The sequence below is a fragment of the Pituophis catenifer genome, unplaced genomic scaffold (assembly GCF_029215685.1).
Source record: "Pituophis catenifer annectens isolate HBS135680 unplaced genomic scaffold, rPitCat1.0.hap2 SCAF_1, whole genome shotgun sequence".
In the NCBI taxonomy this organism is placed as follows: Eukaryota; Metazoa; Chordata; class Lepidosauria; order Squamata; family Colubridae; genus Pituophis; species Pituophis catenifer.
In genome coordinates, this window is record NW_027256881.1 from 82427793 (window position 1) to 82452463 (window position 24671).

General features: G+C 39.0%; 1 protein-coding gene across 1 annotated transcript; it reads left to right on the top strand.

Moving 5' to 3' along the window:
- Window positions 1-1639: 1639 nt before the first annotated feature.
- Window positions 1640-20989, top strand: LRP11 (LDL receptor related protein 11). Its single transcript, XM_070951936.1, has 8 exons — window positions 1640-2216; window positions 4908-5065; window positions 9947-10088; window positions 14828-14953; window positions 16187-16384; window positions 18401-18571; window positions 20306-20404; window positions 20702-20989. The coding sequence occupies exons 1-8, from the start codon at window positions 1640-1642 to the stop codon at window positions 20854-20856; spliced, it is 1626 nt and encodes a 541-aa protein (XP_070808037.1). The 3' UTR covers window positions 20857-20989.
- Window positions 20990-24671: the final 3682 nt, after the last annotated feature.

The window sequence follows — 24671 nt, forward strand, 5'->3', positions numbered from 1 at the left end:
AATTGTACAACTATCATGGACATATTTTTGTTGCAGATGTATTTGTATTTGTATTTTAATATTTTAAATTTTAATAAAGGTTTTTTGAAAATTATAAAAAAATTTAAAAAATAAAGTGCAAAAGTCCATGAGCTCAATTCCTGATACAGAATTTGAACCCCATATAATAACATCTGGCGATTTACTTTGAACTGACTTGATATGAGAGAGAGAGAGAGAGAGAGAGAGATGTCAGTCACAATTGTATTTGCAATGGAAGGAAGGAGCTGAAGCTCAAGAGGAAGAAAAAGAAGAAGAGGATAAGAGAACACTTAGAATTTAGATCTCCAGGACCAAAATAATGATATCCTAATGTACTGTAGGAAGTAACAGAGATTATCACAGAGCATCTGAATTTAATCTTCAAGAACTCCTGGAGTCTCAGGGTGGAAGGAAAACTCAGGGAGTTACAAACATGCTAGCTGGATGACTATACCATAGTCAAGATAGTTAAGCAGTTTATTAACAATATATTTATGATGACCCCTTGAACAGGAATGCAACAGTTTATAATAGCCAGCTTGGATTTGTCACCAAACATGTCATGCTAGGATAACTTTATACGTGGTCCTTGAGTTATGACCATAACGGAATCTGCCCATTACAGTCATAGCAGTCATAAAGTCATGTGGCTAATTCAGTTCTATAACTTTTGTTGCAACGATTGTCAAGCAAATGCTGCTATTGTTAAGTGAGAATGTCATGAATTGTAAATACAAATGCCATGGTGGTTAATAACACAACTGGCCGAGGAACCACAAGTCTGGATGGTTGATCGGTCTGTGTGAGATTGTGCTCTTTACATCTACAACTGCAGCATGCAATTCTCCAGAGGAAGAATATTGTAGAGTGGGGATAATTTCTTACTGGGACCTGATCTCTGTACATCTGTAATGCATCTCAAAATAAAATATGCTTTTGAGCCACTGAAACAACTTCTTCTTCTTCTTCTTCTTCTTCTTCTTCTTCTTCTTCTTCTTCTTCTTCTTCTTCTTCTTCTTCTTCTTCTTCTTCTTCTTCTTCTTCTTCTTCTTCTTCTTTCTTCTTTCTTCTTTCTCCTCCTCCTCCTCCTCCGTTATTATCAACCTGAATCGATGAGGTTACAGGCCACCGCAGGTACAGATGTCTGCTTGCATGTGTCATGCTTCAGTAGAAACGCAGCATCAGGAGCTTCCTCAGACCTTAACCGGAACCGGGGCTCCCTCCATCCAGATCCAGACAATCCCACCTTCCGAACGTCAGCAACTCAACGTAGCAAGGACTAACACCCCCCCCCCCCCGCGACCGGCGAGGGCTAGGCGGGGCATCCCCAGAGTTCCTCCCCTCCGCTCACCGAACGTGGGCGGGCCTGGGCGGGGCGGCCTCCCGCTCGGAACTGTTCGGGGATCGGTGGTGCTGACTGAAGTCGCTCCCTTTGCTCTCCGTCCTGGGCGGCTGGTGCAGGGAGGGGCCAGCATGGCGCGGCCGCCGCCACCCCCTTCTTCTCCATCTCCCGGACCGCAGTGGTAGCAGCCAGGCTTTCCCTTCCTTCCTTCCTTCCTTCCCTCCTTCCGTCGTCAGCACCGCCATCGTCCTCCGCTGCCTCCGTCCCTTGGGTGCTATGGCCGCGGAAGTGGCCGGCCCCCCGGGCCTCCTCGTCCTCTGGCTCTTACCGCCGCTTGTTTTGCTTCTGGGGGCGCCGGAATCGTCAACCGGAGAGCTAAGATCCCCGGCGGCGTCGGGTGTGGAATCGCTGCTGGAGGAGTTCCGCCGCCAGCTGCAGCTTGAGAGGGATCCCTCCGGCGGCCGCAGCGATGAGCTGGAGGAAGCGGCCGGTCGCTGCCGAGGAGGGACTGAAGAACTAGCCGGCGGCGGCGGCAGCAGCAGCGGCGGGAGTTTCTTCTCGGTCAGGTCCGACTCCATCATCCGCACCAAGGACTCCATCGCGGCGGGGGCCACGTTCCTCGGCTCTCCGGGCTCGGTGGCTGCTCCCAGGCATTGCCTGGATGCCTGCTGCGCCGATGCCCTCTGCACCCTCGCCGTCTTGCAGCAGCAGCAGCAGCAGCAGCAGCCGGCCTCGGTCCGCTGCTATCTCTTCAACTGCACCTATCGCGGCCGCGCCGTCTGTGTCTTCTCCCCTCAGCGCGGCTACAACAGCTACTTCCTGGAACCCACCAGCCATCCTCCTCCGGCTTTGGGTAAGGAGAGCGCCGTCGGCTTAAGAGTTCGGCGGTTTCTTGAAAGGGGGGCTAAAATAATAACGGTTTCAGTTCATGAAAAGAGATGGGGGGCGGGAACGAATTGCACGTGAACAGGAGGCTCTTAAGAGTATATTTAATACTAAAATATAGGAATGGAGAGGTAATGTAGTATTAACTCTCTCTCCCTGCCCCCAAAGATCGTTTTATCCTCTCCCTCCCTCCTTCCCTCCCTCCCTCCATCTATCTATCATTCATCCATCTATCTATCTATCTATCTATCTATCTATCTATCTATCTATCTATCTATCTATCTTTCATTCATCTCCAGGAGCCTGGATAGCTCAGCAGACTAATGCATTGTAATTTAACTTCAGCTGTCTGCAATTATTAAGTTCGAATCTCACCAGGCTCAAGGTTGACTCAGCCTTCCATCCTTTCTAAGGTAGGTAAATTGAGGACCCAGTTTGTGGGGGCAATAAGCTGACTTTGTATAAATATACAAAAGTATGAAGGCTATTGCTTAACGCATTGTAAGCCGCCCTGAGTCTCCGGAGAAGGGCGGCATATAAATCAATTTTTTTAAAAAAAATCATTCATCTATCTACCTACCTACCTACCTACCTACCTATCTATCATCTATCTATCTATTTCTATAGCTGCCCATTCCAACAAACACCAGCTGGGTGGCTAACAATTAAAAAATGCCAGCATCATCTTCTTCACATATTTGTATAGTTGCACGCTTTTTTTCCATTCCATTGCTTTGCTTCCTGGGTATTCAGTTCAAAGTGTTCCCAGAAGGGGTACACCCTCTGCTTGTTTATATGATCCAATAAAACAGAGCTCATTCCCTATGGATGATTGTTTCCTCTGTGAAGTTTTGCTTCAAATGCATTCTTGTAATTATCGTGGGATAATTTTTGTGAAGGCTTTACGTTTCCATTACTTTAGCTTTTTCATTCCTTGATCATCCTTGCTGCCTTACTCTGGGCCTGTTTTCCAGATTTTATGAATCCTTAAAGAGTGGTGCTTAGTGTGTCTATTCTTACTTCAAAATTGATTTGGGACTGGCATAAGATGGTCAAATATGAATCTAATTTTGATATACGTAGACTAGCTACTTCAAACTGCAGACTTTTGTTTGTTCTTAATGTATCTTGTTTAGCTTGCCAACTACATAGACAAGAAAGGACAGCTAGGTTTCAGTTTTGAAGAGTGGTAGTTTTATTTTTCTGACTGGAAATGAATCAGTGATTATTAGGGAATAAAATGAAGAAGTTGCCTTAACCTGAGTGATTGACCCAGTATATTAGAAGTGAAATGTATTTTCCTCATTTGTGTGTAAGGCCACGGTTAACCTAGTCAATTGTGTTTATTCAATAAACCATGATTCAATTAACAATGTGTTAGTTATTGTGTCATTGCAGTTCCAGAATCAATTCATTGGGTTCGTTCCCTCCATTTTTCAAATTATTCGTGCAGGTGTTTTCCAAAAACACTAGATCTGTATTTTTATAGCCCTGTTGCCTGAGATATTTAACTCAAATTTCTATTGTCGGCTGCAAATTGGGGCTCTGGAGAAGCCAAGTGAGCAATTATTATGTATGCCTTTATTTTGCCTGTTTTAGAAAGACTTTCAATTACATACCAAGATCACAACTTATTTGTAGATCTATTCTAATTCACAAAAGCTACATTCACTAGCCTGGCTCAAAAATGAGCAGGATAATCATGAGCATAAAATATTATCCAACTATTATCCACAGTGGACCAGAAATGCTCAATGGGCCTCTTCACACTTTAATTGAGTCAATTAAAAATCTGCCAATGTTTTCCATTGCAATTTTTTAGACATTCCACTTAATTGTATAGAAAATAAACATATAAATACATTTGTTTTTTGATGAAACATTTTTAGGAGGGGTTCAAGGTGCATGCACTTACATTATGAGACAGTCAAGTGATAGCCAAATGATATGTGAAGCAGTGCTTGTCATTCATTATTCAATTATCTTTCCATCAGTGTACAGCCTCCAGGCTTTCCACAACTCATTTAAAACCCAAAGAAAGACATGAGATAATTCATGTTTCATGTTCTTAGTTCAGAAGCGATGGAAGCAAGGGCAGCCTAGGAGGCTGCAGAATGATGGAAAAGTATGGGGGTGGAAATCCAACAACAAGGGCATCCTTGGCCAAATTGCAACTCTAGGTAAGCAAAAACCATGTCAAAATAAATTCTAAACCAAAGCTTGATCTTGAGTATCAAATGGGAAAGCAGAAGCCTTTTTCACAAGGGGGGGGCAACATTTTGCAGAATTGGAGGACTAGATTTCAAAACCATGACCATAAAGTGATCCAACTGTGTTGATGAATATATGCTTATCAGAGCCTGTGTTCCTGTTAGCGGACGGTTAAATAGAAAGCAAAATCATATCTAATTTAAAATCTCAGAATCTACTTTACATATAGGCTTCATAAACATTAAATATAGAAGTTTTTCATTTGTGTCCAATAAACTTGTACTAAAAGTCTGGAGTAGATTGATGAAAATATTTTGTTGTTAAGACAGATTTTTCTTGATTTAAAAATCTACAATAAAACAATACAAGTGAGCCAGGCAAAGACAATAATCCTAACTTTGAGTGATGTATACTCATTTTTTTCACTAAGATTCTTTATTTTAATTAGAAACTGATGAGCCTCCTCTTAGCAAGGCGGGAGAAGATATTATTCTTCAATTACCTGTTGACTGGGTTATTCTGGATGGCAGAGAAAGTGTGGATGACCATGGAATCATACGATATGAGTGGACATTACTTCAAGGTGCATCTTCTGTTGATATGCAGGTACATTATATTTTGCAATACAAGGTATATTCTGCACTTTTTGTGGAATTCTAGAAACAACAGAGCTGAGAAATATTCACTGTTCTTTCAGAATAAAGCAAAGTAAAGAAATATTAGAGACAGTCACTTGTTTTGTTGATATTTGTTTCTTGAAGCATGCATTCGTGAAACTGGGTTTACAGATGAATGCATGCACTGATCCTTGCACACATAGACAGAAAACATTTGAATTCAGATTCAGTGATGTTCATACTAAATATATTAAAATCAGTGGAATTACTAAACTCATATCCAACTAAGTTCCTTTTTTAAATAGGTCTGAGTCTTAGTTTATGCATCTTCATTAAACTATGGTCTATGTACTGACAATTTACTGAATAAATCACAGTTGGTTTCACACATGTTAAGCCATAAATCATGATTTATAAACCACAGTGACTAAGAACAAACAAAATTCAAGTCCACCCTCAGTCATGAAAATCTATTGTATGATTTGGGATTAGTCATTCAATCTTTTGAGCAGATTGACATGTTGTTTTATTGTAACTGATCTGTCTGGAGGCAAAATGATTCTATTCTCTAAGCCTTCAGAATGAGGGGCAAAACAAACAGTCCACACTAAAGGAAGGCATTGATATGATAGTTAGAAGTCAATGTGTGGGTCATGACTATCTAAGTGATAGCAAACAAATTGCAATAGGAGGAGTTGCCCACACAAACCAGATTACTCTGCAAATGTGGTTCTACCTTGCCTAGATGAATTAGTGGTTGGCTAATTCAACTCTAGTCCTGCTGTGATGGGAAAAGTAGTTGGCTTCTCCTATCACAGCAGGATCAAGTTTTCTCCAGTTTTACATGCGTAAAAGAAATAAAGAATCCCAATTTTGCATGTGTTATGGAATGTCCTAAGTGCACTTTCCTTCCACTCTGGGTACCTGGTAATGAGAAGATCAAGTCAGGATTGCTTCAGCTTTTCTCTTGCCTTGGTGAGCTACTGCTTGGTGTGGCATTGCAGAATATGAGTAATATATACTTGCTTGCATATTTAGGAAAATGCATGTTTTGGAAAGTGCAGGGCTCCAGCACTGTGCTCAAAGACAGGGGTGCCTTTTCTTTATTTTGAAGGCATGTGCAATGAGTGCAAAACTGAAAGAAGTTGGGGCAAGGGAAATGTGCACAAAGATAACTGACAGAAAAGGAAAGGATGGGTGCCTGGATGGCAGTGAAAATAGAAGGAATGAGGCACCTGTAGAGAATCCCCAGAAATCTGCCTTCTTTGTCCTTTTCCAGGCTTCATGATTCCAGGAGGAGAGGCTTGCAAAACAAGGTGTTTTTTATGTTGGATAGGGCACCAAGATCCCATCTGTGTGTTGGGGGGAGGTAGGGAGGTAGAAGGTATAAAATGCACAGAGAAGAAAATTGCCTGTTAGTGCTTTGCCTCAAGTACCTGCTTATGTCTCTTTTACTTCCTGCTTGTGTCCTGGAAAATTGTCGTTTGAATGGGGAGGCAGCAGGACTGAAGTCCAGCAGGGCTCCAGTTTTGCATGCATAAAAGGGATAATGAGTAAGGAACCATTTTGATGCTAAGCTGATCTCTGGCACTCATTATAACAGGGGAGACATTCCTTGCTTGATTACCTCACCATTTTAGGCCTAGGACCACAGATTTTGAGAACCCATGTTTAAACAAAGATTCATCAGGGAAATCTATGAGCAAAACAACTGCATCTATTAACATTACAAAATGTCACTTCCAGGAATTGATGTAGATACTCACATCGACAAAGTACGAAGTATTTATAGGAACCCAAAGGTGCTTTTTTCAAGAGGCAACTGGACTTTCTGTTTTTTTCTTTGAAGACGTTTCGCTTCTCATCCAAGAAGCTTCTTCAGCTCTCAGATGACTGAGAATCTCTGTAGATATTTATAGGAACACTTCCCAAAAATGTGTAGTTATTTATTGCATTCAGGACTTGCCTTATTGTCATCATATAGATGCAGCCGAAGGGGTACTACTACAGTAGTTATTACTTTATTATGTTATTATAAATAACAATGTACTGCAAATATGTACTGCAGTTGTATTTTGCTTAATCAAAGCAAACCCAATATTGCAACCCCTTATCTCTAAAGGGGTTGCAATATTGTTGCAATTCTACTGAAATATTAATATTAAAAGGGTATGCCTATGCTATATCTTAAACTATTTGGCTCTTTTATTGGTGTATCTTGTAAATTAAATTGCTACCTGGAAAAAAATCAGATGGCAAACCCCAAGCATAAATAAAAATATTTCACTTTAAATTTAGCAGATTTCCCCCCCAAACCGAATGACCTTCAGTTTGCTTAAATTACCTAAAACGTTTTAGACCTGAGATGCAGAGAGTGGTTGCCTCCTAGAAGCCAACACATAAAGCCTGATTACAGTTATTGTTAACATAATTGGGGTCAGTTGCTGATTATATTTGCTCACCGTAACGTTGATATTAATGAGTTAATTTTCTATTCTTCAGCTCACAATGGTGAATAGAACTGTATGTTTGAACAAGATAAAATATGGATGCTTTGTTCAAGTCACCTGAATTCTGAGTAAGCAGTGGTATAAAGAGAAATTAAACATATCACAGTGCCCTTTTGGAAAGACCTACAGCATTTAGATCAGGGACAGCTGGCTGGAATAAGGGCAACTTGTATTGTTTCAGTACGCCCGATGCCAAGGCAAATGACATTTTATTTTGTTCGGTTGATTCATTTATTTATGTGATTTATATAGCTGCCCACTCAGCACATGATTCAGAGTAGCATATCACCAATAAACAAATCACAATTGAGTGCATATAAAAACAACACAATGATCAAAGAATCAGAAACCCAACAGGACGTAAAATGCTTGGAAAAGCTTCAGCCAATGGGAGCATACCTGACTTAGTACCTGGGGAAAGAGCCAGGTTAATAATGGTTTTTGAAAAGCAGGTAGGGTCAGGCCGACCATATCTTATGGGGATGCTGTCCCAAAGGGCAAGAGTGGCAACTAAGAAGGCACATCCTCTACATTCTGCCAGATGACACTGTCTAAGTGACAGGCATGCCAAGATGTTACTGGACAGACTGAAGTAATCAGAGGTAACAGTTGTACAAATAACATGGCCCTCCTCCATGAAGAGTTTAATACATGAGAACCAACATCTTAATTTGTACTCCAAAGCACAGAGAAGCAGTGTAGCTCACAAAGTAGACATTAAGTGGGTATATTGAGATACCCCCATAACTATCTGTAATGCCACATTTTGGACCAGCTACAGCTTCCAAGTGGTCTTCAGGGACAACTTCACAATACAGCCCATTGCTATAATCCAAGAGGTGATCAAGGCATCAGTGATTATGAACAGGACCTCCTGATCCAAAGTGGGTTCAGTATAATTGTAGCTGTGCAAAGGCCTTCTGAGCCATGGCTGCCACCTGCTGTTGAAAACTGACAGAATAGATCAGGATTTCTCAACCTTGGCAACTTTAAGACACGTGAAATACAATTCACATTTACTGGCTGAGGAATTCTGGGATTTGAAGTCCACATGTCTTAAAAATTGCTAAGGTTGAGAAATGTTGGAATAGATTCATCCCCTGTAGAAGAAACAATATTGTTTTGTGATTTAGTCGTAACAGGGGAAAAATAATGCATTTCTTTCTGTAATAATCTTTTCAGTAGAACTTGTTTTTCTTATATAAAGCCTGCAAAGATTTCCCTGCCCTTTCTCTGGAGTGCTCTTCTTAAAATGCCAGTGAGGTGCTAAGATTCTAATGCTTCAGTCTTATGCACAACTATTCAGCATAGTTGAAGTTACTCTTAGTGACAAGGGAAGATGGATGTGGGGATCTGTAGAATAGGAAGATTGGTTTAGTTGAATCATACGCAGTGAGGATTGAATACACAAAGCTTGCATTGTTAGCCAAACTGAATTCTCAGATCTAAAAAAACTTCTGGAAACAACAGAATAGAATCTAAGATAAAAGAATCAGAGTAGAATCAGTGATAAAAGCTATGAAGAAATAGCTTCTCTGTGCCAAATATCAGATGCCTGGTTATATGGAGTCCTGCTTCATGGGATTCTCATCCATTCATGTGTACACACCCAATCACACAAACTGCTTTTATTTTCTACTTTTGTGAGGATGATAATTTAAGTGAGGTTTGTCACATATTTTCTGAGCCAAAAATAAAATGATGCTGCTTCCCTCCAGTTGACAAGACTGGCAAGTGAAACATATTTCATTGCTAAATCACTTATTTTATCTTCCATCATACCGGAATGTGGACTTGTGGCTTACAGTGTTCTTCATTGTGAAAATGTCTTAGGGGCTTGAAAGAATACCTTCCTGCTCTCTGCTACTTGAGAAAGTTGGCTGATTCACTGAGATGTAAACTATGAATTTCCTCTTTATATTTTGAGATTTAAGATTTTAAAACGAACAACATGACAGCAATCCTGGAGAATTTCAAACACGTTGCTCTTTTATGATAGCACTGCACTGAAATGTGTACTTTCTCAAATCTGTATTTTTTGCTACACCATCTTGAAATCTAAGGATGCATTGATCCAATGTGGTGCAGGGTGGGGGACTTACAAATGATCACTGTATTTGTTTCCAATATCTATTTTACCAATAAACCCTAGACTTTTTTTGATTTGCTTTACCTGTGTTCAGGCAACCTAGGCAGGAATAAAAAGGCATGATGCCTTTAATTTTACACTCTCCTATGTATATTATAGAATGTGTGTGTATGCATGCATCTCAATCCTCTCATGATTGTATGAGAGTTGTACCTTGGTAGCTATAATATGAAGGATGGGATTCCATCAATGCCCTATTTTTTTGGCTCAGGTACCTCAGCCAGGAACACTGAAGCTCTCTCATATGCAAGAAGGAAAATATACACTGCAGCTGACCGTGACTGACACAGCTGGCCAAAGGAGTTCAGATAACGTCTCAGTGACAGTACTTCCAATGATTCATTCTGAATTAGGTGAGAAAACTGCTGAAATAACCGTTTTCTTGTTCTGTGGTATAGTTGAGAATGAGACTGTGTATGTCTGTAATTAAAATCACAACAGAACATGCTTTAAATACATTGCAAATAGGGTACAGGTCTTACAGTTTAAACTACCTTAAAGAGGCAATTTGCACAATGTACAATATCCACCACATTTCCTTCTACACCAGTGCTTTTTAATTCGGGCAACTTTAAGATGTGTGGACTTCAACTCCCATAATTTCTAATTGCCAAGGTTGAAAAACACGGTGCAAAAGCCTGTTCTCTTTTTCATTTGACTCTCCTGGCATGCTATTCCCTTCATTCCAGTAAACTGTATTACAGATGTAGTCTCCAAGACATAATTTTGCCATTATATGTGACACCCACTATAGCAGGACCCACAATACTAACCTGGGCAGAGATCTTGCAATTGAGCAACATGTTTAAGCAACTTTATCTCAAAAGAAAGTAGTTTTTCCTTCTATATACAATACCAAGAATGCTTCATTCCTTTTGACATAATGCACAATCACTCCAATCATCTAGTTAAATGAATCCCATATGGTATTTACTCCAATTGACTCTGGGTGGTTTACAAATAGTAACATGAAAACCAATGCCAGCCAAAAACAAGATGACATCTGGGCACAATATACAAACAGAAAATAAAAATAACAAATATGCAAAGCATTTGTTCCAGCACTGTTCCTGCATGCCAACTTTGTTCATAATTCCTACATTTCAATCCTGTCTTAAATGAGCTCCTAGAGAACTCAAGACACCATACGCAGTCCTCCATTTTTTCCCAACAAGCAATCCTGTGAGGTAGATCAGGAGCTAGCAATGGAACTGTCCAAAGTCATCTAGTGAGCAACCATGGTTGAGGGTGAACTTGAATATGGATCTGGCTACTCTTAGTCCTATACCTTAGCAATTACATGCTCTGGCTCTGTAATGGTCAGTAGGAATATCCTTGAAAGACAGAAGGCAGAAGAGCTGGAAGCAGGGCAGTGGTGAGATAAGAGACATCTCAGCCTACAGAAAGAATGTGGAAAGTGTCTCAGAAGGGACCCTCCCTAGTTCCCTGGAAAGTAAAAGTGGGGGAGAGGAGAAGCATTTTCAGATTTTGCCAAGATTTTGTTATTGGACTCTTACAAGAAAGGTAGTGTTAGTTTCTTCTCTGGATTACCTTGAAAGGCTGACAAGCTTTTACTTCCTACTTCTGAATCTCTCCCAAGTATATAACCAATTCCAGTAGGAACCGTCTCATCCTTGAGTCACAACCAATGGTCAGATTCAGATGTTGGGAACCAGATTCAGGAACCATGACTTACAAGGTGCCAAGATCAAAGGATACCACAGCCTATCTGTTCTGCAGATACTGCATCTCCCTTCTCCTCCCCACATTCCTCCTGTCTCTACCAGCCTAGGTTGCCCCAGTCTTTGGAGAAAGACTCCATTGTTGCACCTTGGGCCTGGCTCATTGCTTTTACCTTCTCGGCTTTGCTCCATTTTCCCTTTCTTTCCCTCCAGGTTTTTACAACCTCTCCAGCTCAGCTGTATTTTTTCCCAACATTCTAATCACCATAGCAACCATTGCTGGGAAGTATCCTTGCTCTCCTGACCCTTCTTTCTCCTATTATTTATTTATCAGAATTATGTTCTCCACTTTTATTCAGGAGCTTAGTCTAAATATTTATTTTGGGTTGCATGAGGGAGATGGAGCTGTACTAAAAATTCAAGAGAATTACCAAAAGGAATCTGGTCTCCTAAGGTACCAGTTGCTGGCAGATATTCTAGGGTTGCTCTGATGCTTATAAAGAGAATTACAAGCTTGATATACAGGTGGCCCTTGACTTACAACAGTTCGTTTAGTGACCATTCAAAGTTACAACGGCACTGAAACAAATGACTTATGACCGCTTTTCACACTTAAAACCTTTGCAGCATCCCCATAGTCACGTGATCAAAGTTCAGATGCCAACTGACTCATATTTATGTGCCGTGTCCTGAGGTCACCTTTTGTGACCTTAAGAGCTGTAGTGGCGCAGTGGTTAGAATGCAGTACTGCAGGCTACTTCTGCTGGCTGCTGGCTGCCTGCAATTTGGCAGTTTGAATCTCACCAGGCTCAAGGTTGACTCAGCCTTCCATCCTTCCGAGGTCGGTAAAATGAGGACCCAGATTGTTGGGGGCAATATACTGACTCTGTAAACCTCTTAGAGAGTGTAAAGCACTATGAAGCGGTATGTAAGTCTAAATGCTATTGCTATTCTGACAAGCAAAGCCAATGGGGAAGCTAGATTCACTTAACCGGGTTACTAATTTAACAACTATAATGATTCACTTAACTGTGGCAAGAAAGGTTGTAAAATGGGGCAAAACTCACGTAACCATCTCAACGTTGGGTATAAATATGGTTGTAAGTTGAGAACTGCTACCCTATTTATGAAGCATTCAAAAGGCCTAACCACAGACCAAGAAAGGAGGAAATGTTGCTGAGCACGTCCTCCCTTATCAAAATACCAGAACCCAGAGAAGGAGGAACCGATATCTAATCATCACATTAAGCAGCAATGAAAGAAGAACAATACCACTAATCATCACATCCTGCCCAAATCCAACAAGGCTGGTACTCTAGACTACTATATCTAAACAGACAACAAAGCTCACTCCTAACCCGATAATGAAAGAGTTGCACAAAGCAAACCAAGCTCAGAGAACACCAAGAATCCCAAAATTCAGCCCTGAGCTACATATAGACTTTCCCCTTGTTTAGCAACTGAGTCCCATTCCAACTACCAGGAAAGTTAAGTATTAAGCAAAATGAAATGATTGTTATGTGAACACATGAGATGGGGGAGGGAAGGAGAGAGAGAAAATGCAAAATCACTAGTTGCTGTCATCTCATTCATATGGTTCTCTTACACAGCTACACCAGCATTACTCTCACTTCAGCATGTACTGTTGTTAGATGCCCAAAATTTGGTCATAAAGGCGCATATTGGTTGGAAAATGATTTTTATTACCATTCATTATCATTATGTATGCAAATGGTTATTAGCTGAGATAATTGCTAAATGGGGAGTGGGTGTAATCTCTATTGTTAAATATTTATAATTTCTCCAGGAAGAAATAGGAGGGCTACATACACTGCCTTCAGCTTTCAAACAATAGGCAGGATATAAATCCAATAAATAAATGTAAGGCAATAAAGGTCATATAAAATTCAACAATTATGAGCAATTAACTCAGAACAGCAGCTTCTAATAATAGAATAGAATAGAATAACAGAGTTGGAAGGGACCTTGGAGCTCTTCAAGTCCAACCCCCTGCTTAGCAGGAAACCCTATACCATTTCAGATAAATGGTTGTCCAATCTCTTCTTAAAAACTACCACTGTTGGAGAATTCACAACTTCTGGAGGCAAGTTGTTCCACTGATTAATTGTTCTGTCAGAAAGTTTTAGGTTGCTTCTCTCCTTGATTAGTTTCCATCCATTGCTTCTTGTCCTGCCTTCAGGTGCTTTGGAGAATAAATTGACCCCCTCTTCTTTGTTTCAACCCCTGGTTGAAACACTGCTATCATGTCACCCCTTATCCTTCTTTTCATTAAACTAGACATACCCAATTCCAGCAACCGTTATTTATATATTTTAGCCTCCAGTTCCCTAATCATCTTTGTTGCTCTTCTCTGCACTCTTTCTAGAGTCTCAACATCTTTTTTACATCTTGGCGACCAAAACTGGATGCAGTATTCCAACTGCGGCCTTACCAAGGCATTATAAAGTGGTATTAACACTTCACATGATCTTCTGTTTATGCAGCCTAGAACTGTGTTGGCAGCTGTAGCACACTGCTGGCTGATATTTAAATGGTTGTCCACCAGAACGCCAAGATCCCTCTCACTACTATTTCTTACTATAGTTACTTAATAGTTACTACTATTGAGTGAGGTACCACATATACTGTACCTGTGCATTTTGTTTTTCTTGTCTAAATGTAGAGCCTTACTTTTTTCACTGTTGAATTTCATTTTGTTAGATAGCGCCCAATGTTCAAGTTTGTCAAGATCCTTCTGTTTCTTAAGCCTATCTTCTGGAGTGTTGGCTATTCCTGCCAGCATGGTGTCATCTGCAAATTTGATGAGTTCCCCATCTATTCCCTTGTCCAAATCATTGATGAAGATGTTGAAGAGTACTGGGCCTAAAACAGAGCCTTGGGGTGCCCCACTGCATACTTCTCTCCATGTAGATGCAGTTCCATTGAGGACTACATGCTGAGTGTGGTTGGTCAGCCAGTTATGAATCCATCTGGTGGTGATGCTGTCTAACCCATAGTTTTCTATCTTATCAAGTAGTAGATTATGGTCTATTTTATCAAATGCCTTACTGGAGTCCAAATAAATTATATCCACAGCATTCCTCTGGTCCACTAATTTTCTCAGCTCAGCAAGTAGAATACAGATTATGTCCCATGTATGCTGAATTGGTATAGCGGACAGAATTTAGTTTTAACTGGTTGCTTTTTCCCCTTTGTCCAGAGATAACATTTGTTGAATGGTTTTGCCTTATTCTTCTACCTGAAATATTCATAGAGTCATTTTATGAAGGACAGGGATGAAAGGATGCAAAACAGGAGGGCTTCCATTGCTGCAATATCCACAGTAAACAGCTGCTTTTTATATTTTGCAATTTAATTTGTCTTCTAACCTGAGCATTGGCCTATTGCAGGTTGTGTTGGGAAATGTTCCCGATACCAGTTCCTCTGTGATGACGGCTGCTGCATTGACATCACTTTTGCCTGTGATGGAGAGAACCACTGTCCTGATGGGTCAGATGAAGCTTTTTGCCATAAATGTGAGTAAACAGAATCTGTCCATTTAAACATTTAAAAAATAGCTCAACAATAATAATAGTTCAATAATAAGTGAAGGCATGTAGATTTGAAATCCTGCATTTGAATCTTAGGGTGAGGAAAATATCAATAGCAATAGTACTTAGACTTATATACCACTTTATATGTTTTACAGCCCTCTCTAAGCGGTTTACAGAATCAGCATATTGCCCAAAGCAGTCTGAGTCCTTTAAGTGTCTATGGAGATTCTCAGTCATCCAGGTCATGGTTGTCCCAAAGGTGCTTTTTCAAGAGGCAACTGGACTTTCTGGACCAGTTTTTCAAGTTGCCTCTTGAAAAAGCACCTTTTTCAAAAGGTGGGTCCTCATTTTACTAACCTTGAAAGGATGGAAGGCTGAGTCAACCTTAATTTGGACAAAATCAAACTCCTGGATGTGAGCAGTGAGTTAGCCTGCAATACTGCATTCTAACTACTGTAAACCCAGTTAAGCTTCATTTCCTTTTTTAAAATGCTATCATTTGCACACTAATATTGTATTGATTGTTTCTAGGTCAGTATTTCTCAACCTTAGCAGCTTTCAGAATTCCCCACCCATGCTGGTTGGGGAATTCTAGGAGTTGAAGTCCACACATCTTCAAGTTGCCAAAGGTTGAGAAACAGTGGTCTAGACATATCAGTGGCTTAAAAAGATTAGTTGCCTTGGGTCCCACAGGCACAGGAGGCTTCACCTGTCTCCCTTGCTCTTTCCTTGCCCCATGTTTTCAGCAAGGCTAATTTGTACGGTGTATAGCTACTATATTTCGACTGCAAGTTTCCAATTGGCCAGTAGATGCCAACAAAGATCTGGGGTTTTGACTATCACTATGCTATCCTCTAGCAATTGGGATCACCAACATGATCGCCAACGTCCGATGACAGATATGGCACAAGAAGAAGATGCTATCCTCTAGCAATTAGCTAGATTGCAGTCCAGGCATTTTGGGTCCACAAAAGAAAAATTTTGTGGCAGGTGTGTGGACTGGATTTTTGAGCAGGAAGGGGCGAAGGTATACTTTGAGTGAGTGAGAAAATGAAGATAGCCCATCACAAAATGACATGTGACTTTCATTTACTTTGTCTCACCTCAGTGGTATCTGGTTGATCACTATGAGAAGCTAAACAATGAATTAAGTTGGACTTTGGCCTAATCCAGTTGGGCTTTCCTTATGTTCTTGTGTGTTTTTTTTACACTCAGATAATTCAGGACAGAGTGCAATAACTCACATAGACACTATTCAACAAAAATCAGTTGAATTTATGAAAAAAGCCAATAAAGACCTTACATTTGAAATCACCCAGACAAGTACATTAAGCAGTCAAGTACTTGAACCAGAGAAAATCAAACAACCACCCTCTCAGGGACCAAAGAAACAAGTTACAGGGTTTATACCAGGTAAGATTAACAATATGATTGATTGATTGATTGATTGATTGATTGATTGATTGATTGATTTTTAAAATGTATTGGCCGCCCGTCTTGCCATAAAGTAACTTTGGTTGGATTACAGTTTTAAAAATATATCTACATTAAAACACAAATAAATTAAAACCAAAGATTAAAATCTAAGGACATGTGAGGAGCAGGGGAGGGTGGACTAGAAGGTGGGGGGAGGTGGGATCTGTTGTTACTCAATCGACCACCTCCACCTTTATATTTTGAATACATTGTTTTTTTCTACAATCCTATGAATTGGAAAAATGCTATTATAGTCCCCAGGGCACTGCAGTCTAAGCATTCATATGATGTATGAATACGTATATTAATGCATTACAGTACTAGAGTGTATATTAATAAATAGGCTTACTTACAAAGTTAAGTTTATTTTTGCTCAAATGTGGAGTTATTGTATATAGTCATGTATAAACCTATCCACAGAATAAGCTGACACTTAAAATTTTAACCAAAATGGCACTTTTGAAAAATGTGCCACTTGTGAATAAGCTGATCCTCAAAAAATTTTAAGGCTTAATTTTCACAATTGTTCCTTGAGTTGACTATAGAAATTTGTTAAAGAAATGCATGCAGTTAATTCAGCTACAGCTTTGGGAAAACAGGTGATTTCCACAATTTGATGAGTAATACTCATGTATACAATCAAGGTTGGGTAGAGATGGACGGAAGATAGATCATAATTTATATATGTACCTCAAAAACACCAGTGAATGAATCAATGTTTTCCCCTATATATTTTGCACAGACTTTGAAAACAAAAATATAGAGCAGCTATATTCAGTGCTATTCTTGTATTGGAGCATGCTTTCATGTGCTTATCTGGTTTCCTCCTATTCATGGCAGCCCTTTTGTCTCTGCAAAGCTGCTCCTGAAAATTAAAATTGAGATTGAGCAATATTGCATGAGAGAACATAGGATGGAATTCCTGAAAATGAGAGGCTTCATTTTATACAAGCAGAAGTGTTTTCTACTAGTAGTATACTACCGCTTGGATGGAATCAGTAGAGGTAGTCCTTGAATTACAACAATTCGTTTAGCGATTGTTCGAAGTTACAATGGCACTGAAAAAAAGTAAGTCATGGCCATTTCCGTCATGACAGCATCCCCATGGTCATGTGATCAAAATTCAGATGCTTGGCAACTGATTCATATTTATGACGGTTGCGGTGTCCCAAGGTCATGAGATTACTTTTTGAGACCTTTTGACAAAGTCAATGGTGAAGCAAGATTCACTTAACAATCGTGTTACTAACTTAACTAACAACTGCAATGATTCATTTAACAACTGTGGCAAGACAGGTCAAAAATGGGGCAAAATTCACTTAACTACTGTCTTGTTTAACAACAGAAATTTTGGGCTCAATTGTGGTCATAAATTGAGGACTATTTGTAATCTCCCTAGTTTGTTATATTTGAAGATAAATTACTATTATGGAATAGTAATAGCACATCATGCCATGCAACACATGAATAATGTTCTATCATGTATTCAAATTTCCCTTCACTCAAGGGAGAACCACGGGGACATTCTGTCATTAGACTACTTATGAACAAAGTGCCATCACCTCATCCTTCCTGCTGTGCTTCCATGGCTTCAGAATTAATTGACTGGAATATGCAAGGGATGAATGCCTTATGTAGGGAAGCAACTTCTTCAATATGAAGAACAGTGAATGAAGTGGGTAGAAATAGCTAGATACTTCCAGGTGTTGGATTCTGTTAAATATAAGGGGAAAAAGGCAACATACTTAAATGGATGCATTTGGGAACTGTGGCTGGAAAGATTCTTTTCAGGTCAACAAAAGGGACAAGGGCAAGATTCTGTATTCTGTTATAGCCCTTGTTTAAATTACGGTAATGTATTCCAAATATATTATAAAACCTAACTGCTGTCTGATTTTCATATGCTAATTACAAAGATTTAGAGTTAATCTATTTTTCTTCTTATAATTACAGAACAGTGCTTGCTCCCCCTAGCCACTGGCTCATGCAACAGACACCTCCCTCGCTGGCATTTTGATGCTTTTTCAGGCACTTGCATGCATTTCATCTATGGTGGTTGCAAAGGCAATGAAAACAACTTTCTTCAAGAATCTGACTGTCTTGCTGAATGTGTAAAAGTTCATGGTAATAATCAGTCACCTGGGGTAGGGAAGTGGCACAACATAACATAGCATAAGATAACACTTTGCTCTGTAGTCCCACTGGAATGCCAATTGTGTTTTAGCAATCCTTCTATTGATGGAGAAAGATTTGGTAAAAAGCTTAAGAATATACCGTAATCTCTTTGCAATCTGCTAAAGTGCAGATCTGGCTGTCATAAAATCTATCATAGTAATGGATAGATTTGCATGGCATGTAAATATTGGAATGGCATCAAATACTGATTATTTTTTTTTTGTACTTTATCTACATGGGCTTGGCAGTATTTGCCAACTTTAAAAATTTATCATTTAACATTACTAGTTTGAAAATGGTCATCTCACTCTCTGGGCCCCCAACATTTACTTTGTCTAAGGTGACCATTTTTCAGTATTTCCAATTTCCAAATTCTAAGAATAGAAAAAGAATATGTAGACCAGTCAGCAATCATTCTTAGGTGGAACTACTCAGTGGTAGGTTGCCCCCGGTTCGCACCGGTTCTATAGAACCGGTAGTAAAACCGGTGGGAGGCTCCGCCCACCAATCCCGACATCATCAAAATGCTTCTGCGCATGTGCAGAAGCTTCTGCGCATGCACAGAAGAGCACACATGTGACCCCGCTGTGAACCGGTAGTAAAAGTAAGTAGAACCCAGCCCTGGAACTACTTCTCCAAGCTTATTGGTCAAGTTTATTTGACTAAACTAAATTGTGCTGTACTCTGTTCATTTTGAAAGTGTTACTTTGAAGCCTCCCTACCAAAGCACTCATAATCAAGACAGTTGTTCTGGGCTAGTTTTCACATGTTAAATTATAATATAATCATTGCTTTAGGACTGAATATGTAAACTATGGCTTATTTAGTGAACAAATGTATGTGGTGTAGCTAAACAAATATATGTGGTGGGAGCTCAGCTGCATACAGTAAAACTAAGTTTCTGCTTTTGTGGCTGTGTTCTTAAGAACAACCAACTATTTTTTCCCATGTTAACTGGTTCAAGTTTCTTGTGTTGGCACAATTTATTCTAAGGTTTCTGTGTCCATCTCTCAATACCCATTTTTTAAATTTTTTAATTCAACCACTGTTAAATAAGTTATCATGCCACACCCTATGAATTTTACATTCCCCCCCTTTTGAAGAGTTTTTTAAAAAGTGGTGCATCCAGAGTCACTGCTACAATAGGCAATCAGATGGAGGTTCTTACTTCACACCTAACTCTGCCTTTTTCATGTTGGTGACATCCTAGTCTCAGAAGTGAGCATCAAGTAACTTCCCAATAAATAATTCATATCAAATGGAGGGATTTAGCTTAGCCCCAAGCAAGTCAATTTAGTTAAAAGCACCATGATCCAGTCAATTGGGGCATGCAAAAAGGATCATTTAGTTGTTAAAATCTCAGCCAGAAGAGGATCTCAGAGTGCAAATATGATAGTCCACAAGTAAGATATTTCTTTACAAGCTGTAAAGATACTAGTTTTATTACAGTAACTAGCGCAAGTCATAGTTCTTGAAGCACACTTGAATGTTGTGATGTAATTTATCTGCTATTCACAGGGTGTCAAATTGGCGACCCACAGGCCGGATACATCACGGGCAAGCCACACTCACCCCTGCTCTGCAAAGGCAAAAAACATCGTGATACGTCACGTGACACGATTGAGTTTGACGCCTGTGGGCTACTGAGATATATATTGATGATGCATTGTTTTGTTTTTACAGATTCTAGAATCTCAGGGAAAGACACAGATAAGAATGACAATGATATTGTCAGCTTCAAGAGCACTCAGATTGAAAAGAGCCTTCCAGTCCCAGAAACAGGTAAAGATGTGGGGGGTAGGGTGTTCAACTGATTTATTCTGTGTCAAGACACAGAAATATACAAAAGTGAATCATCACGAAGGAAAAGGTATCATCCACAGTATATGAACTATTGAAATGTCATATACCACTCTCATGACTATGACCTGATAGAGCAGATATGCTCATCTCCCCTTAAGTGGTTTTGTTTTGGGAAGACCTCAGAAATGTAAATTGTTTATTTGGATAATATGATGCTTCTGTCTTATCTATGAATTGGCTGCCTACTTAGGACATTCTGCTTCTTACTCTTTTTAGGTGCTGTACTTCCACTGGCTTTGGGGTTAGCCATCACCGCTTTGCTGCTACTCATGGTCGCTTGCCGTTTGCGGTTAGTCCGGCAGAAATTAAAGAAAGCGCGACCTACTACATCTGAGGAGTCAGATTACCTCATAAATGGAATGTATCTCTAGACTAGAGCAAGATTCAGGATACTTTTTTTGCTATCAAGCTTTCTCACAAAAGTGTGCCTCTTGCATCTCACAATTCTTTTTAAAAGTGAAAACTGTGTTACTAAAATAAGCAGCCATCTTCCCAAAATTTTCTTTCAAGGTCTATGATAGATGAACACCATGTTTTTCAAACTTGGCAACTTGAAGACATGGGGATTTCAACTCCTGGAGTTCCCCAGCCAATGTGGAATTTCAAGAGTTGAAGTTGACACCCCTTCAAATTACCAAGGGTAAGAAACACTGATGTACACAGTTGTAATGGCATGCGGTAGTTTTCACCAACATGGTGTCCTCCAAGTGTTTTGATCTACAATGCCTTTCATCCTCAAGCCAACTGAAGGCTCTAGTATGGAATTACTTTAAGAATAGCCTATAATGGAAGTATGAGCTAATCCGATTTATCTGTTGCAATCCCACAGAAACAAAATCACATTACTGGTGAACAAGTGCAATGCCACTATAGCTTAAAATACATTTAGTGTACAAAAGATTTTCTTTTAAACTTATTCTTGCTTTACACTGTTTAGCCATTTCTGTTTTGCAAATTGGTTTTGTATGGTGATAAAACCCAATTTAAAATACTGGAAGCTAGTGGTTAATCCATGCTCCTGCAATAGCATGATGTTCTGTTGCAGTGGCCCACATCACAGCAGATACCAATACAGTACTCACATCTAATTCAAGTATGTATTTTTATTAGAGCTTTGACTCATTATAGGGCATTACTTTCCAAACTCTTTCAAGTAGAGCTCGCTTTTCTTTTAATGCAACCTTATGATCTGATCAGAATATTTTCCCATGAAAAATTGCACTTGGGATATATAAATGAAGACTTGGAATTCACGCTTCAGCTTCCTTTTCTACAATGAATGCGGGCAGACACTATACACCTATAAACATCCTATTGGTTTCCACAGGCTGGGGTGAGAGGATGCAAGGGAGATTACATGATAGAAATGATGTACTGTGCATCATGTGTAACATGTTGAGAGTGATAAAAATGACACAATTTGCAACCTGTGTGCAATGTCATTACACCTGAAAAATCATGTTGACTTCAGTTGGATGGCTATGAAGCAACCCACTCCTCTTAATTAACTAGGAAATCAGGCATACAGTTCTCATTATGTCGCATGACAGTTCTGACATCCACAGTACTTTGCCTTGTTCTTCTCAGTGCAGCCAGACTCTGCTTGACTGTAATCAGACAGTACTAGATCTATGGGAAACTGCAGTCTTGACTTATGCATTGGAAATCTTTTGTTTGCAGAGGAGCACCAATTTTAGTCTCTCTTTTATCTCTGAGGAAGGCACGACAGTTTCACCATATTACTTAAATTAGTTGCTCTATTTTAAACTTCCAATGTTGGAAATAAATATAACCTTAGGCTTATATTTCTTTCTCCTTACAGGTTTTCAATCTTTTCTATTTTCATTTCTGCCTTTTTCAGACACTTTAAGAATATCTGTAACTCTAATCTTCAGAGTACACAGGCATGTGAATTAAGTACTGTATGCGTCCACAATTCTTTAAAGCAGCCATATGTAGGCTCATGGGAAGCTGCAAAGGAAACATACATGTTTTAAAGAGTTGCAGATAAATCCTTTATTCAATGCTTTTGCTTACTCCAAAGCACCTTATTGAAACTGAATCTGAAGCACTGCATATTCCTAATTAAAAGTAGCAGTACAAGTAAGCCATCAATAAATTAGCAGTACAATTTAGCCATCATTTTAAACTTGTTAGTAAAAAAAACCAATTGAGTTTATCTACTTATTTAGTTTATATAATTTCAAATGCTGAAATAGCCAAGTCAGAAATCTTTTGTTTACCTGCCTTGTTCTTTTAAAACACCTCCTTACCATTCTATGTGGGTATTTACCTTTTCCATTGAAATATATATGGTAAGTAGGCCAGGCTTGTATCGGCAATAGAATCTCAGATTACTAAGGGCAGATAGCAGACAACAGGAGAAAGGTACTCTATTTTAAAAGGTTCCTTTAAATACTAAATTCCTAAAACCTAGCATTTAGATAGGGAGCTGAAACTCTTCTCTATTCTGTAGTTATTCAGTTGTATGGAGTATTGCTTCTATCAATAAAATAATATGCCTGAAATTTGTAATACTGATATTAAACCTCAGGACTGTTAACTGTCACACAGAAGTAGCTCAGAGAATAACTTTAGCAACTTATTGCAGTTTCAACTAGTAAACTTTTCAAAAAGCTTTAAGTCCTGGTTATTGAATCCTTGTAACAAAATTGTAAAGTTTCATCAGTTAAAAAGTTAACCCAATTGTCTAAAGGACTAAAAGTATGCCTTGGCTTAAGCATATATTGCAAAGTATTTATTCTATGTATCAGTTATTGTAAGCTATATTTTCTCTTCACCAAACATATAAATATGTTATCAACTGAGGGACCAGGTACAAATCAGTTCAGGAAAGATGTTCAAGAATTTGGTATGTCTTATTTTAATGATCACATTACAGAGGTTGAGCTGAGAAACGTAAGAAATATATCTGTTTTAAGTCATAATACCTTTCATATCTAGGTTCAACTTCTTGAGAACTTTATTAATTTTGAGCATTTAATAAAAAGACTGATTTTGTATTTTTGAAGTCAGATGATTCATCTGGATTTGGAGATAAAGACAACATTAAATATGACAGCTACTTCCTAAATAATTAGGGTTGTAAAGCATTTCAGATTCAAAGGGAAAAAAACATTTAAGTATGCACAGGCCTGAATGTAACACTTGTTGACAACACATTAAGCTAAATGTGACTTTTCCCAGGATTGCAGTTATGAAAGACAATTGTACAGTTCCAGGAAAAGTCACAGCTGCTTTAAAAATTGTCAAGAGGTATTACATACATGTCTTTATGTGCTTTGAAGCCTTTTTCTTCCTCAGATCCAAAGTGCTGTTTAGTTCTATAAAGGTAGTATCTTTTCTTAAGTAATAAAAACATGTGCTTCCTAATTCATCTCCAATGGACTGGAGCATAAATGGAGGTATTTGAATAAAATGGAGTGACAGAATCATCAAAAAGTACTCTGACATGCTCAGTCAGGTTTTTCATTAAAACCTAACATGGAAAAGCTAGAATTGTAAGATAAAATCTTATATTTTTATTGATCCATATCAACACAAGTGTTGTTTGCTGCTTAATATATCATCACAGCTTCTGTTTTTTTCAAAGACATTGTCCATTTCAGTACTAAGACTCACTGCCCTTCTGTCAGGGTTTCAAGTCATCTTTTCACCTTTAAGCCTTCAGGCCTGCCACCTTCTCTATGTCAGCGCTCTCTACATTCAATACAATACTTTGTCAAATTATGCTGCACTGTGCACCAATCTTTTTGCAGAATAGTAGGAAAATAAGGAATCATTACACACTGAAACACTGATTAAAACTATAACTCTTTTAAGTCAATTTAAAGCAGAAAAATAATATATAATGAAGACTGGCTTGCCTAAAAGTATCTTTTTCTATTTTCATATATAACACAAAAAATCTTAGTAGGTCTATATGTAATGGAGAGTCCATCCTCTTCTATTTTCTGATGCTTTATATGTGCCACTAATTGAAAGCTGAGGATTTATACACCAAAACATGAAGAGTTCTTACAGAAACAATAATGCCAGTATATTCATCTCCAGATTTCAACATTCTGCACAATGATTCATATTATCTGTAAAACAATTAGTTCTTTATTTCCCTCAAAGGTTTTTTTTTTTTGCTTTTTTATTTCTGAGTGGCCATAGCAGATTT